The sequence below is a fragment of the Pleurodeles waltl genome, chromosome 1_2 (assembly GCF_031143425.1).
Source record: "Pleurodeles waltl isolate 20211129_DDA chromosome 1_2, aPleWal1.hap1.20221129, whole genome shotgun sequence".
NCBI lineage: Eukaryota > Metazoa > Chordata > Amphibia > Caudata > Salamandridae > Pleurodeles > Pleurodeles waltl.
This window is the reverse complement of record NC_090437.1, coordinates 488,909,729-488,933,270: the sequence shown is the minus strand read 5'-3', so window position 1 is coordinate 488,933,270 and position 23,542 is coordinate 488,909,729. Positions and strand designations below refer to the sequence as shown.

General features: G+C 46.4%; 1 protein-coding gene across 2 annotated transcripts in view; it reads right to left on the bottom strand.

The window, feature by feature from the left end:
- The window catches only part of TBCK (TBC1 domain containing kinase), a 1,319,282-nt gene that overhangs the window by 432,592 nt on the left and 863,148 nt on the right, over nucleotides 1-23,542 (bottom strand). For both annotated transcript variants that reach the window (XM_069241253.1, XM_069241261.1), the window contains one exon: nucleotides 9,692-9,867. In XM_069241253.1, the coding sequence (XP_069097354.1) occupies nucleotides 9,692-9,867 (176 nt within the window). The remainder of the gene's footprint in view (nucleotides 1-9,691; nucleotides 9,868-23,542) is intronic.

Here is a 23,542-nt window from a genome sequence, read left to right as displayed (position 1 = left end):
AGAGGGTGGAGGCCTGGAGAGGGTGTAGAAAGACACTGGAGGGAGGCGGAGCCTGTAAGAGTGGAACTTTGTGCTAAAATGGCCATCCCTTACACCTCCCTCCCTACAAGCACAAATATAAGGGTTTCTGAGGACGCGTCCGTGGAGTGTGTAACCTATGTAAAGGATTTGGAACGTACTTACCCTCCGCACAAAAGCAGAAAAAAACACTATTAGTTTACGCTCATTATATGAGAACAGCTATTTACAGGTGATCACATTAAGAGTCGACATCCTGTGATACTTTTTTTTTTTAATGCATTTCTCATAAATTTTACATTCAAACGTACATAGCAACAGTGCACTCCATCAGGTCACATATGTCATGTTTAGACATACCAGCCCGAACTTTCCGGCAGGTCTGAGAGAGTGGGTAGAGCCGAGGGTCGCGGTTCGATGAACTGAGTGAGGCCAAGCTGAGCCTCAGCTGGGGAGCATAAGGACACGCACAAGGTATTGCCTCGCTATTCCCTGCAGTGTAGGGGTCCTAACGCTGGTCTGATAAGTCAGTAGAGTCCAAAAGTAAGCTCTTGGGTGAGAGGACTCAGTGCTTTCGATTGTAACACATCTTGGGCCTGATTAACAAAGGTAAACTTACACTGTCAGGGGCTTAGCTTGGTCAGTAAGTTTGGGGGGTGTGAGCCTCATATTTTATGACAATCAGACTGGCCTATAATGTTTAAATATGTTATACGACAAGCAGGGTGCATGAGAGGGGCCTTATAGGGCAGTGATAAGGTGGAGGAATAAGGGTTGGTAGGATTACTAATAAAGAAAATACAATATTTTGTAAAATAACCAATATTTTTGAGGACTTTAAAAACAAAGATGGAGTGTCTATGTGCATTTCTGTCTGTGTATGTAAAAATTCCAGGTGAAATCTAACTGACAGCTCACAATAACCGACTGAAAACACCTGTTCACAACTATCTATAAAAAAAAATACACCCCTGACTCGTGTAGGTTTACTGTTTATTTGGTAGTCACAAACTGACTGCAGTGACTGTGAAGACTCCACACTTATAGTGGAGACTCCGCATAAAAAAAACGATAAGCCTGTCCAATCTTTTTATGTGCAGAGTTCTCCACTCCACAGTCGTAGAATTACTAGTAGTAAAATTAAACGTGTACTTCATGAATACCAAAAAAATAGTAAACTTACACACAAGTGTAACCTTACCTTTGTAAATCAGGTCCTTGTGTTACATTACTACTTACTAAATTCACAAGGATCAGAGATTGACATTAAATCAGCTTATGAAAGAAGCTGAGCCAGTCAGTGTATCAAGGTGCCAGCTAACTTCCACCGGCTCCCACTGAGTGATGGGTCTGGCTCCCTGGCGCCAGTCGAGAGCGTGGTTCCTGCCCGGTAACGGGGTCGGCTGACTTCTTAACTCACCGCAGTGTGCCGTTCAGGTCGCTGAGTTTGCCCCCTTCTTCTGATGCAGTTTTTCTGTCGCTCACATGCTTGTTGCGGAGGGAGCATGTACCACCCACCTTCACGCAAACTGCATGTCAGACTAATGTATGTAACATTAGAAATCTCCCTACTATTCACGAACAGACGCACACCTGAGACATTAGAGCAGTAGGAGCTTGCCAATCGGCTGGAGGAATATTTGCCAACCTACTGGCAAGTTCCTATTCCCTTGCTGTGATGTCTCACTTTCGCAGCTGACAAATAGTTCCATGACATGTCAGTCCAGGCCTTTTAGTCACGTTTACAATCTACGAAATTTGAGCCCATCCTTGCCACCTAAGCTGGTAGCTAAAAAGCAAGGCTGGCCGAGTCACATATGACATGGGAAAAACATGGCACCTATGACCCGGGGCATAGCTTCACAGAAGATGGATGTTTGGGATGTTACACCCCCCCCCCCCAACAAAAACAAATGCATTTTTTGATGGATAGTTGGGTACAGGTGATTTCAGTTGGGTATGGTGAGCTATCGGTCGTATTTCACAAATCATATTTTTCATATACACAGACAAAAAAAGCACATACTCTCCCTCTCTCGGTTTTGAAAGTCCTCAAATGTTGATGTTACAACATATTGTGTTTTCTCTCACTTGATGCTCATAACAATCCGCATTCCTCTCCCCTTCCACTACCACTTTCTCCCCTGTTGTGATTGTTTGAAAATCTGAAGTTCACAACCCCCTAAACTTATTGACCAAACTACACCCCTGCCTATGACGTCCTAAAATTTCCTTGAAGTCCAGACAGGATAGTTTGTTAATTCTTCTAATTAATTGACTATAATAATACACACTCACTAATAAACGGATGGGTTTAGGTGTATCCACTAAGAAATTGTTTCTAAACGATTATGCACTAGATTTCAGAAATTGTTTCCTTAATCATCTATTACTAACAATACCGTCTGCTTATAGGTAATTTGTTAGGCAGAAATAGAGCCAAGTAGAATAACTTTGAACAGCCCACTTGCCAGCAGTGAGCTAGTTACTTACCTTGGGTAGCTCTTTCTGATGGATACTATCTAAATGCAGATTTCTTACCTTTGGAAAATCCCCAAGCGTCAGACTGGATTGAGACGATTTCTCGCATAGTCTCAACACACAAGTAGGTGGCGTTGTGCGCTGCCCTTAGATGCAGAGCTCAGAAAAATTGCTTGTGTCAGTATACAGAGCTCCAATCTGGGACCTTTTTACACGGAAAATAATCTATTCCACAGAACCTTGACGCGAGAGGGCGGTGAAGAATCTGCGGTTAGATTCAGTATCCACCAGAAGGTAATTAACTTGTCCTTTTGATGGATACGTTTAATCGAAGATTCCTTACCGTTAGCTAAGATACAAAAGCAGTAGCTCCCCTGGTGATGGATCTACGGAATGGCTCAGACCAATAAGTCCAGCAGGACCAAACGGGGAAATGCCCATCCCAAATGACCAGACTGTCTAAGGCTACTGTGCTCTGTTAACATGTACACTGATGCCCATGTTGTGGTATGACAAATATCCAGGACAAGCACAGGTGTGCCTACGCAGAGGTAGCAGCCTTAGGGCCTGATTCAGATTTAGGGGGACAGGTTACTCCGTCACAACAGTGACGGATAGCCCGTCTGCCAAAATATAAATCCTATTATATACTATGGGATTTAAAGTTTGGCAGACCGGCTAGTCTTTATCGTTGTGATGGAGTAAGCCATCCACCGAAATCTAAATCAGGCCCTTAGTCCTGGTGGAATGGGCCAAATCCACATAGAGGCGGCTCTTTGGCCAGTGCGTAGCAAGTCGAATGTAAAGGACTTGGGCCAGGTCATTCCTGACCTTGTTGAGGTACTTGGAGCAGAACAAGAAGTGGCATTAAGGCATTCAGGAGTCCCCTTCTCCACTCTAGGTGGAATGCATCTCTGAAAGAGAGCCTTCTTGGGAACTTCAATGTGCAAAAGTGTTGATATTGCTCATTCTCAGTGGTGGTGAAGAAACTGAGCTAGGGTTCTCTTAATTACCGGAAGATGCCCTGTGCCACCTCCGGGTGTGGCTACCATTCATGCTCCACTAGGCTCCTCTGACTGTGTTTGTCCGCCCTGGCGGTTAAAATATCCCATAAGATGATCTACAATCAGGGAGATGCTCTGATAACCCAGCCAGGTCCAGGGGTACAGGTACATGGTGTTCCATGTGAGAACCTGAACCAGCCTCCCTTTCAGTGAGAATAAGACAGCTTTTAACACCAAGTGAATGGCATGCAATTCTAGCAAGTTGATGGGGAGGCAGGTCTCTGCCTAATACCAGAGGCCTCTTATCGCCACCTAGCCCAAATTACCCCTCCCAAGTCAGTAACTTGTCTGTCACCACCATCAACTCTAGGTGGCATAGGGAAAGAAGTCGGCTTGTGGTCCAACTGCAGCTAGGCAGCCACCACTGCATTTCTTGAGCAGTCTTCTCCAAAATCTGAATGGAATTTTACAGTTTTCCTTGGTGCTGGGCCAACTGAGGCTTCAGATTCCACTGCAGAGCCAGCATGTGCCGCCTGGCATGATTAATAAGCAGGGTGCAGGAGGCCAATTTCCATAAACCCGAAGACTTGGGCCACAACCCGTTGCAGCACCGGCCCCAGAAGCTTGAACGGGTCTGTATCCTCTACTTCGAGCAGAAGTGGCCCTTATGAAATTTACTGCAGTACTCTGTGAAGCACATCTTGGCATTGCGTTCCTGGATCGCCTTTGGGCACGCCAGGACACACTCCTCACATGATTTCGAGTTATGGCCTGACCCCGAAAAACTAGAGAGACATTTTATTGGAATCGGTCACAGACATTTGTTTGCGACACTCCATACAAGGCTTAAATAATGTAGATTTTGGAGGGGACATGTTCCTTTGCATATTGGTAAAGAAACTGAAGAGAAAAAAGATCACCAACTGACGAGGAAAAGCAGGAGCTTTGGAAAGAAAGGAACTGACATAAGCATGCCGTAGTGGTGACAATAGGCAGCTCCAGCCATCACTTCCAGCGTGGAGTGGAGTCAGCGCAGACCCGTCATTACATTACCTACAGGTGTGAAGGAACTATTCTAAAAATCTTCCATAACCAGTACAGCACCTAGGAATATTCTAAAGGTGGGGAATCTGCGGTTAGAAGCATTCATTAGAACATAGTCACATTATGCTACCCAATGGCATATCGGTTGTCCCCAGGGATTCCTCCTGCTTCACTGCTTACTGGAATGTCTTGCTGTCTCAGGTGGGAGACAGCACATACCACCTGACTCAAATGCCTGCCATGAATTCCATGTTGCCTCTTAACAGATTAGACACTGCTCATATATATAATTTCCAGGAATAGTGGGTCTCTATATTTGATATGCACTCCTATGGAAAGAAGACATCACTTCTGCCTATGCAGAGATGTGGTCAGTGACTGAGTAGTTAACTAAAGGAGGGGGGGGGAGAAGGACAGTAACCCCTACTGATGAAGTCAGGAGGTCTCTCCCACCAACTATACAGGACATGGACTGCTGCCAATCACCTCTTACTGACCTGCATCAGCAACAGTGCTGCATATGTAGGCGTCGACATATGCCATCTTGCATTAAAAGAGGAGTAATCTTGAATGCTGTGCTATCAACTAGCATTTCCATGTGGCACGCTACTGTGGACTGATGCGCTAAGTTGGAAGAACCTATTTATCTAGTCAGAGATTGCCCATGTGACATTGTGTTTTGTGATGATAATCGTGTCAACAATGGTGATAACTTTATGGAGAATTTAGGCTGAATGGGTCATAAAATAATTAGCGTTTGCCACCCACATAAAAAGGTTGAATACCCATGATTTAGGATCTGATAGGACAGCCCTTAGTGACCTTTAATGCTAGTGGTTTCCAGTGCGGGCACTGGCACTTATTTTTGAGGGCCGCACTTATTTTTCTGCCCCAAGCATTTACTGCGAGCAAAAGAGATATATGGGAAAGACGGAGGAAGAGAAAAGCGAAAAAACTTCAGAAAGGGAGAAATCTGAAAGCTTCAAGTGCGAGTTGAAGGGGCAGGGAGTGGCTGTAAATGGATTAAAGAGGCCCAATATGGCTTCAGTATTACATTGCCTCGGTATTCCGTGCTTGCATATTTAATTGCAGCAGCCTCATGTTTCAGGAGAGTTTTGGGCACCGCCATGTTTTTATTTACAAATTAGGCACTGCTTTAATGTGAGTATATAAAGAGTTCTAGTTCAAGTATTTTGAGTGCATGGTCACCTCAAACATGAAAAGACCATTCCCATCACTGTGGGGCAAAGATCTTATTTATGGTCATCCAAAATGATTTGCCCAGTGCATCCACCTGATGTGTAACAAACCTGGCCCGATGTGTGGCTATTGGAAATACTCTGTTTTGCTCCAATTAAAACAAACTGCAGATGGTAGACCCCAGGCATAGCCTTTTGAACCCCACTCTACCCTGCTTGTTCATATAGTGGACTATTGTTCCTGAATAAAAACAGTTTCTTACCTTCTGTTATGATATTTCTGGTAGATGCACAATTTTCTCTCAAATTACTTTTTTTGTGAATACTCCATCAAGGCTGCGGACTGGTCTGGAAACCTTTCTCTTCTGCAAAGCAAAGATCCCCCAGAATGTCCACATCATGCAGTGTGGCTCCTGCCACCACTGCACATCTAGATCTAACATCACCGGGGTATATTAGGTAACTAGGAGTAAGCAGGCGCCACTTCCAGATATTTTTTCCACTCCCGTTGGGGCTTGCAGAGAGGAATCCAGAGAGCTACAACAGTGACAAATGAACAAGTTGCTTAACTTTGGAAAAGATCTGGTAGAGACTCCATTTAGCTATAGATTCCCTACCTTAGAATATTCCCCAGGCATCAGACCTGAGCTGGACATTTTCAGGCAGTACCCTTGCGCGCTGGTAGCACTCTGCTCCGGAAGTGATGCGCATGGTAACTAAAGAGATGCCACCCCAGCGCGTTGCATCCATTTGTTTTCACGACTCTCCATACCAGAAGCACAAAGCCACGAAGAGTGCTGACATACTGGTGAGGATTGATAAGGCCCTCAAAAGGGTGACTCTACTGAAACAATTCACAGAGCAGAGAGGATCGGTAAGGAATCTGCAGCTATACAGTCTCTACCAGATTAGGAGTTACCGAAGGTAAGTAACTTATTTATCTGACAGAGACTTCTAGCCACAGATTTCTTACCTTACAATAAATACCCAAGCAACAGGTTCCCAGAGGTGGGTCTCCAAAACAAATCAAATCAAGAATTCTTGCAAAGTGCCTATTATTACGGACCGGACCATCAAGATGGTAATGCTTTGCGAATGTGCATAGCAAAGCCCACCTCTCTGCCTGACAGATGTCAAGGACAGGGACTCTGTGAGCTAATGCAGAGATAGATGCCTTGACTGTGGTAGGATGAGCACACAAGCCCTCAGGGGGGCTGCTTTTTGGCCAATGCGAAGCAGATCTTTATGCAGAGCACTATCCATTGTGAGATGGTCAGTTTCTACACTGCCTTCCCTTTCTTAGCTCCAACTTACCCTACAGAGAGGAGATCGGCCACCCGGAACTCTCTTGTGCGATCGTGCAAAGTAGAACACTCTTTTTGTGTCCAAACAGTGGAGTCTCTCCTCTTCCTGAGAAGCGAAGGGGGATGCAAAGAAGGTAGGGAAGTTTTGGACTAAATGAAAGGGTGTCACAACCTTCGAGAGGAGACAGGCACAGGTCCATGTGAGTAAAAGGTGGTTTAAGGAGTGTGAACAGAGGCCTCATGGCCTTTGTTACAGGGCACTAGGAAGGTCGTTTTGGTAACCAGCAAGCAAAGTACACATTTGTGTAGCAGCTTAAAGGGCATGCACATGAGGACGGTAAGGACCAGGTTAAGATTCCACTGGGACATGACAAATGGCCTGGGAGGAAATGTGTTGTAGTCCATTCAGGAACCTAGTCACAACAGGTGACTTGAAGAGAGAAGGTTAGTTTGGCAATGGCAGGATTCCAAAATGGCAATCAGATAACCTTTAACCGTGCCCAAAGCAGAGCCCTCCTGGAGCAGAGAAAGAACAAATGGGGGAACTTGGGATTAGGGTGTAGATAGGGGTTCAATGTTCCTGGATGCACAACATGCCATAAATGGGTCCCAATGGCAGTCGTATACTGCCTTGGTATAGGGATGCCACGCTGCCAGAATGACATCACAGATGTAGTTGGGGGGTGAGGGGTGTTGGGATAGAGGGTCGAAAGCTGTCAACGCTTGATACAAAACTCCGCGCAAGAAGTTTGAAGGTGCAAAGGTTTGGGTGCAGAACCCTCTTCTGTTGATGTGACAGAAGATCCTCTCAAGGAGGAAGTCTGATCAGAGGACCACTGATCATGCTCAGAATCTTGAGATCCCAAACTGTGCCCAATCTGAAGCCACAAGAATGACTTGGGTCCAGTCATTCCTGATCTTCTTGAGAACTCTGGGCAAGAGTAGTATTGGCGGAAAGGAGTACAGAAAGCAGGAGTTCCACTTGAGATGAAGTGTCTCAGAGTGAGACCCGCCAAACTCCAGTCCACAAAACTGCTGACATTGTGCATTCTCAGCGGTGGCGAACAGATCTACCCAAAGTTCTCCCCACTCTAGAAAGAGACCTTGGCACCACCTCCAGGTGGAGGAGTCATTTGTGTTCTGCTAGGCATCGATACCCTGGAGTTGCAGAGCCCACCAAGTTAAAAACCAAAAGGGAAATGCCCTGACATTCCAGCCATGTAGCAGGCCCTCTTGACAAAGGGTCCACGATCCCACCCTGCCCTGCTTGTTGCAGTACCACATGGCGGTGTTGTTATCCGTGAACACCTCCACTAGCCTTCCCTTGATCAAAGGAAGAAAGGCTTCTCCAGAAAATACACTTAACACATTAAAGCATGTCGATGTGACAACCATACCCAGAGACTGAGATAGTGTCCAGAGTGTGACTTTGGGCCCTGAGGAGGTACTCGCAAAGGGTTTCATGATTAAAATTAGCTTTGTCTTTCTCCTCTGCCACATGGAAACTTTGTCCTATCGACTCCTTGCTGGCACCGAAGTCGGCTCCATGGACAGCATCGCCCGAGGCCTCGAAATCTGCACTTAAGATGGGCCCAAAAACTCAGGATGGCACCCTAGCTGGTTTCAACTTTACTAAAGGAGCCAGAACAGCCAAGCCAATAGAAACCGATCACGTTGGAGTGTATCAAGAATATTGCTGAGCCATTCTGAAAAGATGTAGAATCACTAGCATAAAGGCCTCAACATGCACTACATCAACTACTGGATTGGAATACAGAGGTTTCAACTTGTTAGGCACAGGAGGGATGGGGGAATGCTGGGGGAGGATTCACAGTGGTCTCAACTAATGTTGAGGAAGACTACAACATCAGGGAACAATGTTGTGCCTATAAACGGTCCTGGAAACACTTCCTCAACAAGAATTCTCCCTCCTACAGGGCTTTTAGTGGTACCATTTCTTACAGAAACATTACTTGGAAGGTGGCATACTTCAGGGAGAGGGATATCACTTGGAAGTCTTCCTCAGGGCCTTAGCCAAAAACAATTTGGCCTCCCACTCTCTCATAGCCTTTGGGTGCACAGAGGCACAACAGTGTCTGGCCACAGCATCATATCCTGACACCAGAAACCACATACAGTTGACATAGGGGTAGGAAGGGGGCTTATTATGGCCCCACTGCAAAGCCTAAAATCTAAGCCACTTGGTGACAGATTCCACTTAGTCTCTGATAATAAACAGATGAATATGTTAGGGAGACATATAGATAGAGCTTCAGACAATGAGCAAAGAACAAAAGGAAATTAATTCTGTCTACTGATAGGTGCCTAATAAGGAGGGATATGATGAAGAGAGGTGTAGGGAAAGACAGCAGAACAAAATAGAGATTGCAAGAGAAAGGCAGTGAAAGTGGATGTTGAGTAGCTCAGTCAGGATGGGGAAAGAAAGCAACAGTGGTTAGGAACCACTGGCTAGTAGATGCAAAATAGGAGAATCTTCAAGCAATTCCCCACTCTGCCTTATTCCACATTAACGGGGAGCATAAAGAACATTGAGTTCATGGTACATTTATTCTGCTTAAACCACATCGGCCATACAACTTCCAATTAACTGTAGGAAAAGAACATGCAAAGAAGCACTCACCAGGTCAGCCTTTGGTGCATCTTGGAAGTCTGTTGAGAAGTGAGAAGATGGCCTGATCATCCCATTACTGTCACTGCCTTGCTTTGGTGGCTGTGCATGCTGTCTAAATGTTGCACTTTTTGGGGTCCAGCAGAAAAGGTTGATCGATTCACGGACACAACGTTCTATGTCGATTTCTAAATGATAGTAAATGAAAGTAGCCAAACTAAGAAGCCTTTACTTGGCAGTGCTCGAAACCAAACATCCGTAGCAATTATTGGAAGTGAACATAATATATTTTAACACGCGAAATCAATTCACACTACAATCTATGACTGTGCATCTTTCAATACACTACGGACAAAATGTCCTCCGCAAACCCACCTTTCTCGAACCTACTAATGTGGTGGGAGTTCACCCCTGGGACAAGAACTACAGATTAAAGTAGAAACAATAAAAAAAAGCCAGCAATTTTTACCCCGTAGCACCCAAATTGTGTTTGTCCAGCATGGGTATCATAATAAAAGAAGAGAAATTAGATGAACAAGTTATTTACCTTACTTAATATTATTTGATGGACATGGCTTTCTGCAGATTCATCATCTCTTGAAGTCTGTCCAAGCATCAAGCTGGAATTACACATCATCTACAGATGGGCACCTGAGCAACACCGGACAAGGAGCCATAAAGACATCACCCACTAGACGCAAAAACACAACTCCAACTTAGTACTGCCTCACACCCCTGATGCCAGCATCGGCAGAAAAGCAAAGCTAAGCAGAATATGTAGAGAAACAATAGCAAATAACACACAATAACTTCAGTGAAGAGGATATGGCAATGATGAATCTGAGAAGACACCGCTAAAGAGAAATGACTTCTAATAGTGATAACTCAATTAGTGCCATTCAGGTCAGAACTCAAAATATACTTTGCTGCATCCTGGCCATTGTATATTACCTCTGCAAATGAACTGTGTAAGTTTTCTAGCAAAATCTCACTTGCTATTTCCAAAAGGGCATGGGTGTAGAGTAACAAGAGACAATCTCAGTGTAAGGATTGTAGCACCAAGCTGGATGATGAAAAAAACAATTTTCTCTGCCCAGTGGAACACCGGTAAAAGAATTGAGATCTACTTTGCTTGTAGAGGACTGATATACAAGGCTCCCTTTAATAGGATGATGAGTTAGGAAGGTTGGATCACAAGGAGAAGCCTAAGCCGTTTGACAATTAGACAAAATAATCTGGGGTGGGGTAGTAGGATATTGCTTGAACAAGGTCGCTATAAGGGTCTCAGGTAAAGGTTCATAATAATGCAAAAAAAGCTCCAGAGTGGATTTCTGTTAGACGATTAGCCTTAGTCTCCAATGTAGGCAACTTCAAGTCTAGCACCTTTTCACTACCACATCAAAAGAAACATTTTATTTTCGCAACAATCCCAAAGGGTGGATTCAGGTTTACCCTTGGTGAAGTGTCCAAGGCCCTGGTGTTTTTTAGGACAAGACATAGGCAGCATCAACGTAAGGGGGAGCAAATGATCCTCCTCATTACCAACTTCATTGTGGGTAACATTTTCAAGACCCCGAAAGGCATTAGAGTCGAAGCCAAAGAGAGTCTCAATCCTCCTTAAATGACTGTAGCGAGGCAAGGGGACAGGAGCAGTCATCTTCATACTAATGTTGAGCTCTGTTGATGGAATAGCTCGCCAAATGGCATGCCCCAGCCAAGTCTGTTCCAGATCCACATATGAGTCAGAGTGGAATCTTGTGCCAGTGCCTCTGGAGCTCGGGGTAGCGCTGATAAAGAAACAATAGTCAGCACCAGCAGCAAAGGTGTCTTCACTGCACTCTGCCAAAATGTTTAGAGTAGAAAACTCGGAGTTTGAAAATTGAAGGAGCAAAGCCCTTGATCTACATCAAAGATAGCAAAAAAGGAATGAAAGGAACAAGGAGGGGTGCTGCCTCTATGTGGCTCTGTGTCTTCATGTCTGGAGGCGGGACAGAGTTGCGTTGAAGGTCCATGGCATCACCTGTCAACACATACAAGCTTTAGAAAGAGTTTCTGGATCCACTCTGCTACCTAGGAAGGTTCAGCAAGTTGAAGGCTCTGCAATTAGGCCTATCCATCAGAAAATTTAAAATGTTCTCTATTCATCCTCTTGCTGGCCATAAGCTGTCCTAAGATTGATTTGTGTTCCTTCTTCAGACGTTTTTTTCTGAACCGGAAAGTATCTTGAGTAAATACCATTATCCCATGAGTAGGGGTAAATGGTTCTACTGCTTGTTTTCATAACAACCTAGATGGTTCCTTTCAATGATCTGTTAGAGGGAATTCCAATGCTGGTTTTGGTGGAATAGGAGGTGGAGATGCTTAGAAACATAGGGGGTTATTACAACTTTGGAGGAGGTGGTAATCCTTCCCAAAAGTGACGGTAAAGTGACGGATATACCACCAGCCGTATTACGAGTCCATAATATCCTATGGAACTCGTAATACGGCTGGTGGTATATCCGTCACATTTGGGACGGATTAACACCTCCTCCAAAGTTGTAATAACCCCCATAGTGAGTAACCGTTTCTTATAATAGCCACCTCCCATTTGTTGTCATGGTTGTTTTCTACTCTTCTGAATGCCAAGATATAATACCCTCAAGTGGACTGGTTAACAGAGGGGGAAGAGAAGGAGTACTTGGTGATCACTGGAGGGCAGACGTCCTGAGGAATTGACACTTGGGTCTGCCTTATTACTTGAGCCTCTTCTCTGCTGGTGGACAGACCTCTGGCACTCCTCATGTTGCCACTGCTATTGATGATAAGACGAAGAAGAGTAATAAACCCTGTGTCAAAGATAAAAGTAGCAATCAGTTTGAATAAATTGGGTTATTCTCTTCTAATTCCACCCCTTTAGGGTCTCTACCTCTGTGTGTTGGCCAAGCGAAGAAGAACCAGAAATTTGGACATGGAAAGTTTTAAGTTGAATATCTGAGTTCAGAGTAGTAAGCTGTATCATCATCCCACTGCAGTTACCTACAGCTGCCAATTCTACCAAATCAGTGGCTCCACTGATGACTTAGTTCAAGATGAGGAGACACTTTCAAACTATCTTCACAAAATCCTGCCTGCGATGCCTTGGCAGATCTTCTGTAAAAAAATGTTACGGCGATTCCTAATATCATGATAATAACGACCTAGAAGAGCAGACGCTCTAGTGGTTTTCAGAGCCGTGGCTGCTGACCCACACATCATTTTGCCTGCCACATTTATCCTACTGCTCTCTCTGTTGGGAAGTGCCACTGATCTCTGCAGAAAGGAGTAGAGCTCAGCATGTAGCCATCTTATTTCCAAGATCATGACAGAGTTCAGGTCGTAGCCTGCTCTTAAGACTTCAGAATCCCCTGGCTGATTATACTCCAATAACAAGCGTGCCAATATCACTGTGGCTAAATTAAGACATGTTTTCTCTTTCAAGTCAGGTAGATCTGGCACCAGTGATAGATAATGCGTGAGAGAGGCTCAGCTTTGAATAGTCTCAGTTACTTCTAACAAAGTTGTGTCCATATTTTTTTAATTTTGACACCTTGTATCAAAATATCATGAAAGGTAATAATATTATCCACTGGGGAGACTCTTGAGAAAGACTGTCAGTGATGTGGGCACATACGATGATAGTGTTTCCCATCATCCAACTGAAGTGGTGTTGGCAAACATGAGGAAGACTTGACTCATCAATGCTTCCTTTTTTGTGCAGTGTACTAGATTTCTCATTGGAGAATAAGACAAATGAACAGTAATATCAACACCAGGAGGCTGTCTAAGAGTCAACAGCAATATCCTTATGGGAGACATTGGGGCTTGCCTTGAAACCATTTTGGGAGTAAGAGGCATGTTTGAAGGTTTAATTGTTGTTTTCAAAGTGTCACCCGGTGGTACAACATATAAAAAAATATCTATGTGATGTGGAAATCGGTCTGAAAAGGATGAACGTCTTAACCTCTTTTTAAGTATAAAAGCCACATCTGGAGAAAGTTTTGAAGTCACTAGCCTCAAAACTGATTTGTGCAACATTAACCTGTGTTCAGACATCAATAGGATCAATAGCCAATGATTTGGCAACACTGAACAAATTAACGGCAAATGGAAAGTTGTTGTTGGACTGAAATGCTTTGAAGCTGAGGACGTGACTGACTGGTCCCAATGACAGTACTTAAATGTCTACACTGAGCCTTTTATTGATGGTGATCATGCCTAGGACCTAGCTTTCTCTGACATCGAGGTCTGATGGCGATTGAGAACGACATCAATTGGAATGTTGATACCAGTATTGTCTTTTTCGCTCCTTTGATTTTCTCTTCCTGATCTACCTCTATGAGCGTCTTTAGGAGCATCAGGTACTGTCACAGTGAAAACTGAGTGTACTGTTGAGGCCTTGTCAGGTTTTTCTTTTACCTTTAAGTCTTCAAGGTTTCCATGAAGCATAATGTCTTTCCTGTTCTACAGGGTCAATTGGACGTTATAATACCAAAATGAAATTCCGTAACAGAGTGGTATGATGGTAAATCACACACACTTGCAATAGGTCTCAGGCAGTCTTTTTTCTTTCACAGGATGAGCACTTCATAAGGAGAAAAGGCATATTGACAGGAAAAATCCCCAGAATCAGTCAAAAACACAAATGATAAAAAAAATACAAGTGAAATTAAAAAGAATATGATTTCTTGGAGAAAATGCCTCAGAAAAAAAGATGAAAAAACACTTTTTTTTCCAAGATCCCCTCACGCTTGCGGAAATAAGAAGCAACTGTATAGCAACCCCGAGGACTGTACTGGATGCCCCTGTATCCTTCAAGGAACAGAATGTTTTCAATTCATAATGTAAAAGGCTATCAGGCTGCTCTTTTCTTCACTGCTGAGATATGTTAGGCAGTAGTTTTTGTTACTGATGTTGCAATGTAGTTTTGAGATTGTTTTTTTGGAATATAGTCTACAATTTAGAACATCCTGACTTTGATATGCTTTTAAGGATATTCTGCTTCATTAGGCCATGTAAGACTTATCACAATTTTAATTATACATATTGGGTATGAAGTGTTCTGGGACCCCCAAACGCAGCAAGGAATCATTCTAAGGTTTTGATCATCAATGAAAACCTACAGTGAATCCTAAGGAAATTCTAAAACCCAATCAACACAATTGCTATGTTAAAATTTCAAATCCACAACCAACTAAGGCACTGGTCACTTTTGTGTGGTAGTAGGATTTTGACCCTAGATGGTGAGAGCAGCCAAATCGAAACTGGTCATAGATGGAGGGATGAGTACTGGACACCAAAAGCCAATGAGTAAGGGAGGCTGTCAAATAAGCTACCAAGACTTCTAATCACTCACATCCAGAAAAGAGGCCCTAGTGAAGCACCACTTTGTCAGGATAGATGGAAAGGTAGAGTGGCTTAGATGACAATGCCTGCAGCTCATTCACCCTGCGGGCAGATGTAATGGCCACAAGGAATGCTGTTTTCCAAGTGAGAAGCCTGAGAGGACATCTGTTCAGAGGCTCGGAAGGAGCACACGAAAAGTGACAAAATCAAATTCAGTTGCCAGTGGGGCATAATGAATGGGGATGGAGGAAAACAGTGTTTAACACCTTTGAGGAACCTATGTACCATAGAAGACTTAAACAAAGAATGTTGATCAAGCAACCTGAAAAAAGCAGAAATATCAGACAAATATCCTTTCAGAGTGCCCAGCACAGGATCTGAGAGAGAGAGGAAGAAAGGGGTTCAACCAACTTGTCTGTGCACCATGCCACAATTTTCTTCCAATGAGAGGTGTATACCGTTTTGGTGAAGGGATGCCTGACTGCCAAGATTATGTTACAGACTTCAGGAGGGAGGTCAAAAGCTGTCAAGTGTCACCAATCAATCTCCAAACATGAAGGTCAGAGAGTGAGGAGGCTCGGGGGCAGAACCCTCCCCTGCTGTGATAGGAGATCCTTCTGACGGGGTAGTCTGAGCGGAGGATAGATGGACATGCTCAGCAGCTCGGGATACCAGACTCTCCGTGCCCAGACCAGAGCCACAAGGATTACTTGGGCCTGGTCGTTCATGATTTTCTTGAGAACTATGGGAAGAAGTGGAATGGGCGGAAAGGTGTACAGGAAGCCCGAGTTCCACTCAAGACAAAAAGCATCTCCGAGCAACTGCCGCCTTGGAAACTCCAATGCAGAAAACTGCTGACATTGCATGTTCTCTGTGGAAGTGAACAGATCTAACTAAGGCTTTCCCCACTGTTGAGAGACGCCTTGTGCCACCTACAGATGTAGACTACATTTGTCATCCACTAACCATTTTCGGCTGAGTTTGTCCGCTCTGGCTTTCAGAGATCCCACCAGATATTGAACCACCAGGGATATGCTCTGCTGTTCCAGCCATGTCCAGAGGCGCCGAGCCTCTTGACAAAGGGTCCACAACCTCAACCCGAACTGCTTGTTGCAGTACCACATGGTGGCGGTGTTGTCCGTGAACACCTGCATCATCTTTTCCGTCACAGAGGGAAGAAAGGTTTTAATGCCAGCCGAATCACAGAGAGCTCATACAACTTACAGTCCGGTTTCTACCGGAGAGCAGATGCCTCTGATCTCCACCTGTCCCAGATAGTCGCCCCATCCCAGGAGTGATGCATCTGTCACTACTGTCAGATTTGGTTGTGGAAGGGAAAGGGATCTGCCTCTGACCTACTTGTGATTCATTAACCATCAATGCAGGTCTTTCACAGTTTCCTCTGAGATCTGGACCTTGCTGGAGAGATTACACTGATGCTGCACCAAGTGGAACTTCAGGTCGCACTGCAGAGCCCACGTATGCCATCTGGCATTTGTTATCAGCAGGAGGCCATGAGGCCTAGCAGTCTGTCATTCTCAATGAAATCCAGGATAGAGGCTGAAACATTGGTATCAAAGCCTGAATACCCCGGACTCACCGCTAGGGGGGATAAGTCTGCACTGTGTTCAGAACAGCTCAGATGAAAAGGAGCCTCTGAGAGGTAGTATGGTGTGACTTCTGCACATTTATAGGTAACCCCAGTGAAAGCAGGAGGCCCGCCATAGTTTGGAGGTGGGAGACAACAGCCATCGAGATTTGGGAAGACTAAAACCCCTGATCTCCGTGGATGACCCGCAGCCACCGCCATCACCTTGGTGAACACTTCAGGGGTGCTGGTAAATCCAAAGGGGAGTACAGTTAAATGAAAGTGCTTGTGGCCTACTGTGAACTGCAAGTGACGCCTGTGGGCAGGCAGGATGGTGGGGATATAAAAATAAGTGTTCTGCGAGTCCAATGCTACCATCCAGTTTCCTGGGTCAAGGGCAGAGAGAATCTGAGCCAAAGTGCGCATCTTGGGCTTCTCCTTGTTGTAGAAGAAATTGAGGGATGGAAGGTCTAAGATAGGACAAAGGCCCTTGTCCTTTTTGGGGACCAGAAAGTAGTGGGAATAGCAACCACAAACTACTTTTGGCAAGGGAACTCTCTCTATGGCTCCCTTGGCCAAGAGAGCTGTAACTTCCTCATGGAGAAAAGACAAACGATCCTCCATTATCCGATCAGAGGATGGGGGCATGGATGGCGGGATAGCCTTGAAGGGAGGGGGGGTAGCCCCTTCGGACTTTCTGCAAAACCCACTTGTCTGACATGATGGATTGCCAGCGGGGCAGATGATAGCTAATCCTGCCACCAACTGGCCCATGGCAGGGGAGAGTTAGGCTAGGAAGGTTTAGAAGCTGCTGCAGAGGAGCAGCAGCAGACTGTCCAGACCACTGGCCACCTGATCTATGAGGCTGGTGGATCCTGAGCCCTTAGCCACGCAGATGCTGGGCAGCATGTGCCGCATGATGGTTGGCCAGGAAAGGACATGGTTGGAGGCCCCTTCCATAATCACAGAAGATACATAAGGCAGACTGGGGAGGGGTGGAGTGGGTGCATGGGGCTGCTGCAAGGCCCAAGGACCTGACGGCAGCCAGAGAATCCTTGAAGCACTCGAGAGCAGAGTGAGCCTTGTCTCCGAAGAGACCGGTGACATCAAAGGGTATGTCCATCAAGGAAGCTTGGACATCCCCTAAAAAGCCAGATGTCCTCAGCCAGGCGTGGTCCCTCAGGGCCACTGTTAATGAAACTGCTCTGCCTAGCGAGTCAGTCGAGTCCAGTCCGCAGCAGATTGTGAACTTTGCTCTGTCTCTCCCACAGGCCACATCGGAAACAGCCTGAGAGAGTACAGCCTGTGCCTCCTCTGGGACCTGTAGCAGCACCCGAGCAACCGTATCCCACAGTGTGGGGGAATAATGTCCCAAAAGGCATGCAGTGTCAAAATGCAAGGCTGGTGGAAGAACACATCCTTTTGCCAAGTGAGTTCAACCTTCTTGATTCCCTATCTGGGAGAGTTTAAGGGAATGCACTCTGGGAGGTAGAGGCTTGGACCACCAAGCTCTCAGGGGTGGGGTGTTGCGTCAAGAACCTTGGGTCCCCAGGTGCGGGGTGGTGGTGGCGGCCAATCGTCCTGTCCACAGGAGCCCCTGTGCTGGGTTTGGACCAGATACCCAGTGGGACGTCAGTGAGGGCCTCATTAAACAGGAGCAAGGGTTCTGAGGTGGGAGCTCCCGGTTGCAGCACCTCTGTCAAGAGATTGGTCTCGACAGCCACCAAAGACAGCTGTAGTTTCAGGTCCTCAGCCACTTTTCCCACCATCACAGCATAAGATGCTCCTTCCTTCATAGCCACGAGCGGAAGGAAAGCATGCCAGTATTTGGAGAAGTATCCAGTCTGCTGGCCTCACCCAAGTCTTCACACCAGTGCATTCCTTCATTGGGTGGAATTCGAACGTGTCCAGTGACCCCTAACCCATAGTAAAAGGGCTCAGGATCTGATATAGGAGGCAAAGCTCATGTTGGTGTCTGAGTCGGCGTCGTATGACACTCATTGGCTCTGTGTCGGAGTCATGGATTTCAATGGGCAGGCCCCACCCCTGAGTGCCCCTTGGCACAGAAGCCTCAAAGCTTTTGTTGCATGGCCAGAAACTTTGAGCATGACTTTGGGTTGTGGGCGCACTGCAGACACCAAAGACACATAAGATGCATCGCCCGATAACAGGTCCCACAGGGCTAGAAGCCAGACTTTCTGGAGGACATTCTTGATACACCAGGAATAGAAAATTCGAAAAACACTCAACAAAAGATAAACAAAAAAAACATTTAAAAAAATTGCCTGAGAAGTAACTCTCTTCGGATCAGATATTTCTGGCATGGAAAGAAAAGAACTGAGGTCAGCGCGCCAGGGTGGCGCCTATATAGGAACCACAACGTCATATCAGGTGTCAACAACAGACACAGAGCCGATTGACGCCACCTAATGGCGCATAGGGGTACTGCTCATGAAAATGTTCCGGATCCAGTCTGATGCCGGGGGATTATTCAAAGTTAAGGAATCTGCAGCTAGAAGTCTCTAATAGATTGGGTGTTACTTCGCAGGAGTCTATGTTTTGGACTCTGTGTGTTGATGGTCCAAAACATGGAGTTTGGATAGAGCCTGTCTGACAGCAGTGTGAACTGCCGAACTTCTCCTAAGCATTCCTGAGGTGCGTTGAAGTGGATCACACTCTTGGGTGTGGAGCATAGAATAAGAAGGGCCCCTTTGAAGAACGGTGACACTTTGCCCCGTTCCATGCTTCATTCTTCCTCAGACATGTTAACAGGTTGTGAGTAAGCTGAGTAAGTCCAGCAATTTTGTGCCTGTTTTGGGTTTCCCTGACCATACAATACTATCCCCAGCTCTCCTTCCCGCTGACAATATAGGATAAAGACTCTACCTTGACTAGTGAAGGAGGGCTACGCAAAATGAAAGAACCACTTGAAACCAGTCCCAGAGCTTAGTCTATGGAATCCACACTGTCAGTCAGCAAACTTAGCAAAAGTAAGTGGCAAAGACTCATCGATAGGTGTGTCAGTATTTCCCATTCACCAATGCTTGGGCCCCACAAAAGTGGAGACCAAAAAAAAAGACTTCTTAGCGCCAAAGTCGGGGGCAGAAATCACTGACTGGCAACTAACGTTGCCAGGTTTGCAAAGTGGAAAGTGGATGCCCTGCATCTTGATAGGCATAGCTACCCTGAAACTATTCAATGACTTCAGACCAATGGTTTTTATATAGCAAAAAATATATTTCTTAATTTATTTTTAGAAACACAAGATTCAAGTAGCAGGTAAGAATCTTAAAAGGTCTGTATTTCACACAGGTATCAACAGTACTTTGAAATCGGTAAGGAATACAGTTCTTGAAATATTGGCAATTATCTGTTTTCAAAATGGACACTGCAATTTTCAGAAACAATTCCTGGGGTGAAGAAAAGTTTAAAGGTAAGTACAAGACTTACAGTTTCAGTCTCCGGGGTTTAGTAAGTCAACCGGTTAGGATTCAAGTTAACCCCAAACATCCATGACCAGCATCACAGGGCCGGCCGGGGGCAGAGGTCAAATATGAGCAAATTTAACGTGGGCTCCTATAGAGACAGGGGGTACTCGGAATCAGGCCTGCCTGCAGGTAAGTACCTGAGGCTCGGAGGTCAGACCAGGGGGTAATGAAGGAGCACTGGAGGGGCCACAAGAAGGCACCAAACACACACCCTCAGCGGCCCAGGGGCAGTCGGGTAGAGGGTGTAAACAGGACGTCGGGTTTCGAATGCTGGTCTATAAGGAGCGGCTGGGACACGGCCATTTAGGTGCACAAACACGTTGCTGCCTTTGGAGTAAGTGTGACTACAAGGGGCAACCCCCCACCGTTCGATCCCAGACCAGAGGCTAACCACCTTTTTTCGCAGGGCCATACCCCCTCAATTTCTCCAGGTAGGCCTATTTTCTTAGAGCACTTATCTTCCCCATGAGCGTAACATTTTGCTCCCCACCCTTAGGGATACCCAACCCTGATGAATGCCCCAGACCTTTTGGCTCTTAGTGTGGGCAGAAACATGTTGGTCCCCAATTTTTAGACTCCTTGAGTCATCATACTCAAAGGAGTCCCCGTCCCCGTTTTTACTCTTACCTACGAACACCTACATTAAAACTTCCTAACAAAACAGGTAATTTGTAAGGTAATTTTATTATTCACTACCCTTATCTGGATCCTTTGTATTATCCAGCAAGATTAAATCTCAGCACTCCCACTGCAGTTCTTTTAACAATGAGGTTGAGTCCGCTCAGGTAGTACCATCTTACCTGGGTGGGGCTAGGTGGTTATATGATGAAGCATGACACTATAATGTGTGTGAGACCACCTAGTCCGTAAATGGAACTCCCTCAAAGGTCTAGCCACCCATCACACTCATACATCCTCTTTTATTACCCGCTCAATCAGTGCATTTTGAACAGGCCACAAGAGACCTTTTCTCTCTAGTACAACCCCTAACACCTTGTGTGTTTGTGGTCTATGAGGAGAGCACGGGGTCACTCGGAGGCTGCAGGCAAGATCCAGGGGTTGTTTCGGGCACACCCCCAGTCGGACAGGGACGAGTGCCGCCGGCTCTTCAAGGCCTGGGGGCTGCGGTGCAGTGTCTCTTTACGCATCTGATATCTTCATCTACAGCTTCGCGGTCAGGGGGGTACTCGGGATTCCCTCTGCAGGTGTCGTTGTGTAGGGGTGGAGAGGTCAACCCAGAGTGGGCACTTGCTTGCAATCGCTTGGGGACCCTCTATTGCTGGTTGGACCACCTGGACACGGGCGGGGGGCATCGGCTGCACAGGGGTCAAGACTCACGCTTCAGGAGTGAGGTGGGAGTCCTTGGTTGTTGGTTTTTATTAGACAGAGCCGCTGTCCTTCGGAGTTCAGTCCTTTTGGGTAAGGGCAGCCCTCTGGAGTTGGGCAGAGGTCGCTGGTCCCGCAGGAAGCGCCGCTGGTCTTTTGAAGGTTCTTTGAAACAGGAGGCAGGCCGGTAGGGCTGGGGCAAAAGCAGTTGTCTTCCTTCTTCTCTGCTGGGGGTTTTAGCTAAGCAGTCCTCCTTCTTTTTGTCAGGTCGCCAGCAATCTGGTGAGCTGGGTTCAGGGAGGCCCTTAAATCCTAGATTTAGGGGCATTTTAGGGGTCAGAGGGCAGTAGCCAGCGGCTACTGTCCCTGAGGGTGGCTACACCCTCCTTGTGCCAACTCCCTTTGGGGAGGGGGCACAAACCTAATCCTATGGGTCCGTGTCCTCCAAACCAAAATGGAGGATTCTGAGGGAGGGGGTCAGTTCAGCTCTGGGCACATTAGGGCTGGTCCTGGCTGAGGTGGTCACTTCTCCCTGTTTCGCCTAACTTTACCACCAGACTTAACACCAAAACTGGGGCTTTACACTAGCTGGAGTGCCCTGGGGCACTGTAATCCGAGGCTTGAGCCTCAGAGGCTCACTGCCAGGTGTTACAGGTCCTGTAGGGGGAAGGTGTGAAGCACCTCCACCAAGGACAGGCTTTGTTTGAGACCACAGAGTTCACAAAGGCACTCATCACATGTGGTGAGAAACTTTTCTCAAAGTGGCAGGCTGGCATGGACCGGTCAGTCCTACACTAGCAGTTTGGCTAACATACAGGGGACATCTCTAAGATGCTCTCTGTGTGCATTTTTCAATAAATCTCACACTGGCATCAGTGTGTGTAGGAACATGCCACGGTTGGAATGGTTACCCCCTAACGTTTTGCCTTTTGTTGATGCCAGTTATGATTGAAAGTGTGCTGGGACCCTGCTAACCAGGCCCCAGCACCAGTGTTCTTTCCCTAAACGGTACCTTTGTCTCCACAATTGGCACCACCCTGGCACACAGATAAGTCCCTTGTAAATGGTACCCCTGGGACAAAGGGCCCTGTGGCCAGGTTAGGTCTCTAAGGACTGCAGCATGTATTATGCCACCCTGGGGACCCCTCACTCAGCACATGCACACTGCCTCACAGCTTGTGTGTGCTGCTTGGGAGAAAATGACTAAGTCGACATGGCACTCCCCTAAGAGTGCCATGCCTACAACCCACTGCCTGTGGCATAGGTAAGTCACCCCTCCTGCAAGCCTTACAGCCCTAAGGCAGGGTGCACTCTACCACAGGTGAGGGCATAGCTGCATGAGCATTATGCCCCTACAGTGTCTAAGCCAATTCCTAGACATTGTAAGTGCAGGGTAGCCATAAAGAGTATTTTGTCTGGGAGTTTGTCAAACACGTACTCCACAGTTCCATAATGGCTACAATGAATATTGGGAAGTTTGGTATCAAACTTCTCAGCACAATAAAGATTTATTGAGAAATGCACATAGAGGGCATCTTAGAGATGCCCCGTGTATACCAGCCCAACTACTAGTGCTAGGCTGACCAGTTTTTGCCAGCCTGCCACATCCAGACAGGTTTCTGGCCACATGGGGTGAGTGCATTTGTGCACTCTGTGGCCAGGTACAAAGACTGCAGTGGGTGGAGGTGCTTCACACCTCCCCTGCAGGAACTGTAACACCTGGCAGTGAGCCTCAAAGGCTCAAGCCTGGTCTTACACCACCCCAAGGCACTCCAGCTAGTGGAGATGCCCTCCCCCCCCCCCTGGACACAGCCCCCACTTTTGGCGGCAAGTCTGGAGGAGATAATGAGAAAAACAAGGAGGAGTCACCATCCAGCCAGGACAGCACCCAAGGTGTCCTGAGCTGAGGTGACCCCTGCCTTAGGAAATCCTCCATCTTGCTTTGGAGGATTCCCCCCAATAGGATTAGGGATGTGCCCCTCTCCCCACAGGAAGAAGGCACAAAGAGGGTGTAGCCACCCTCAAGGAAAGTTGACATTGACTACTGCCCCTCCCCCAGACCTAAACACACCCCTGAACCCAGGAAACGCGATTCCC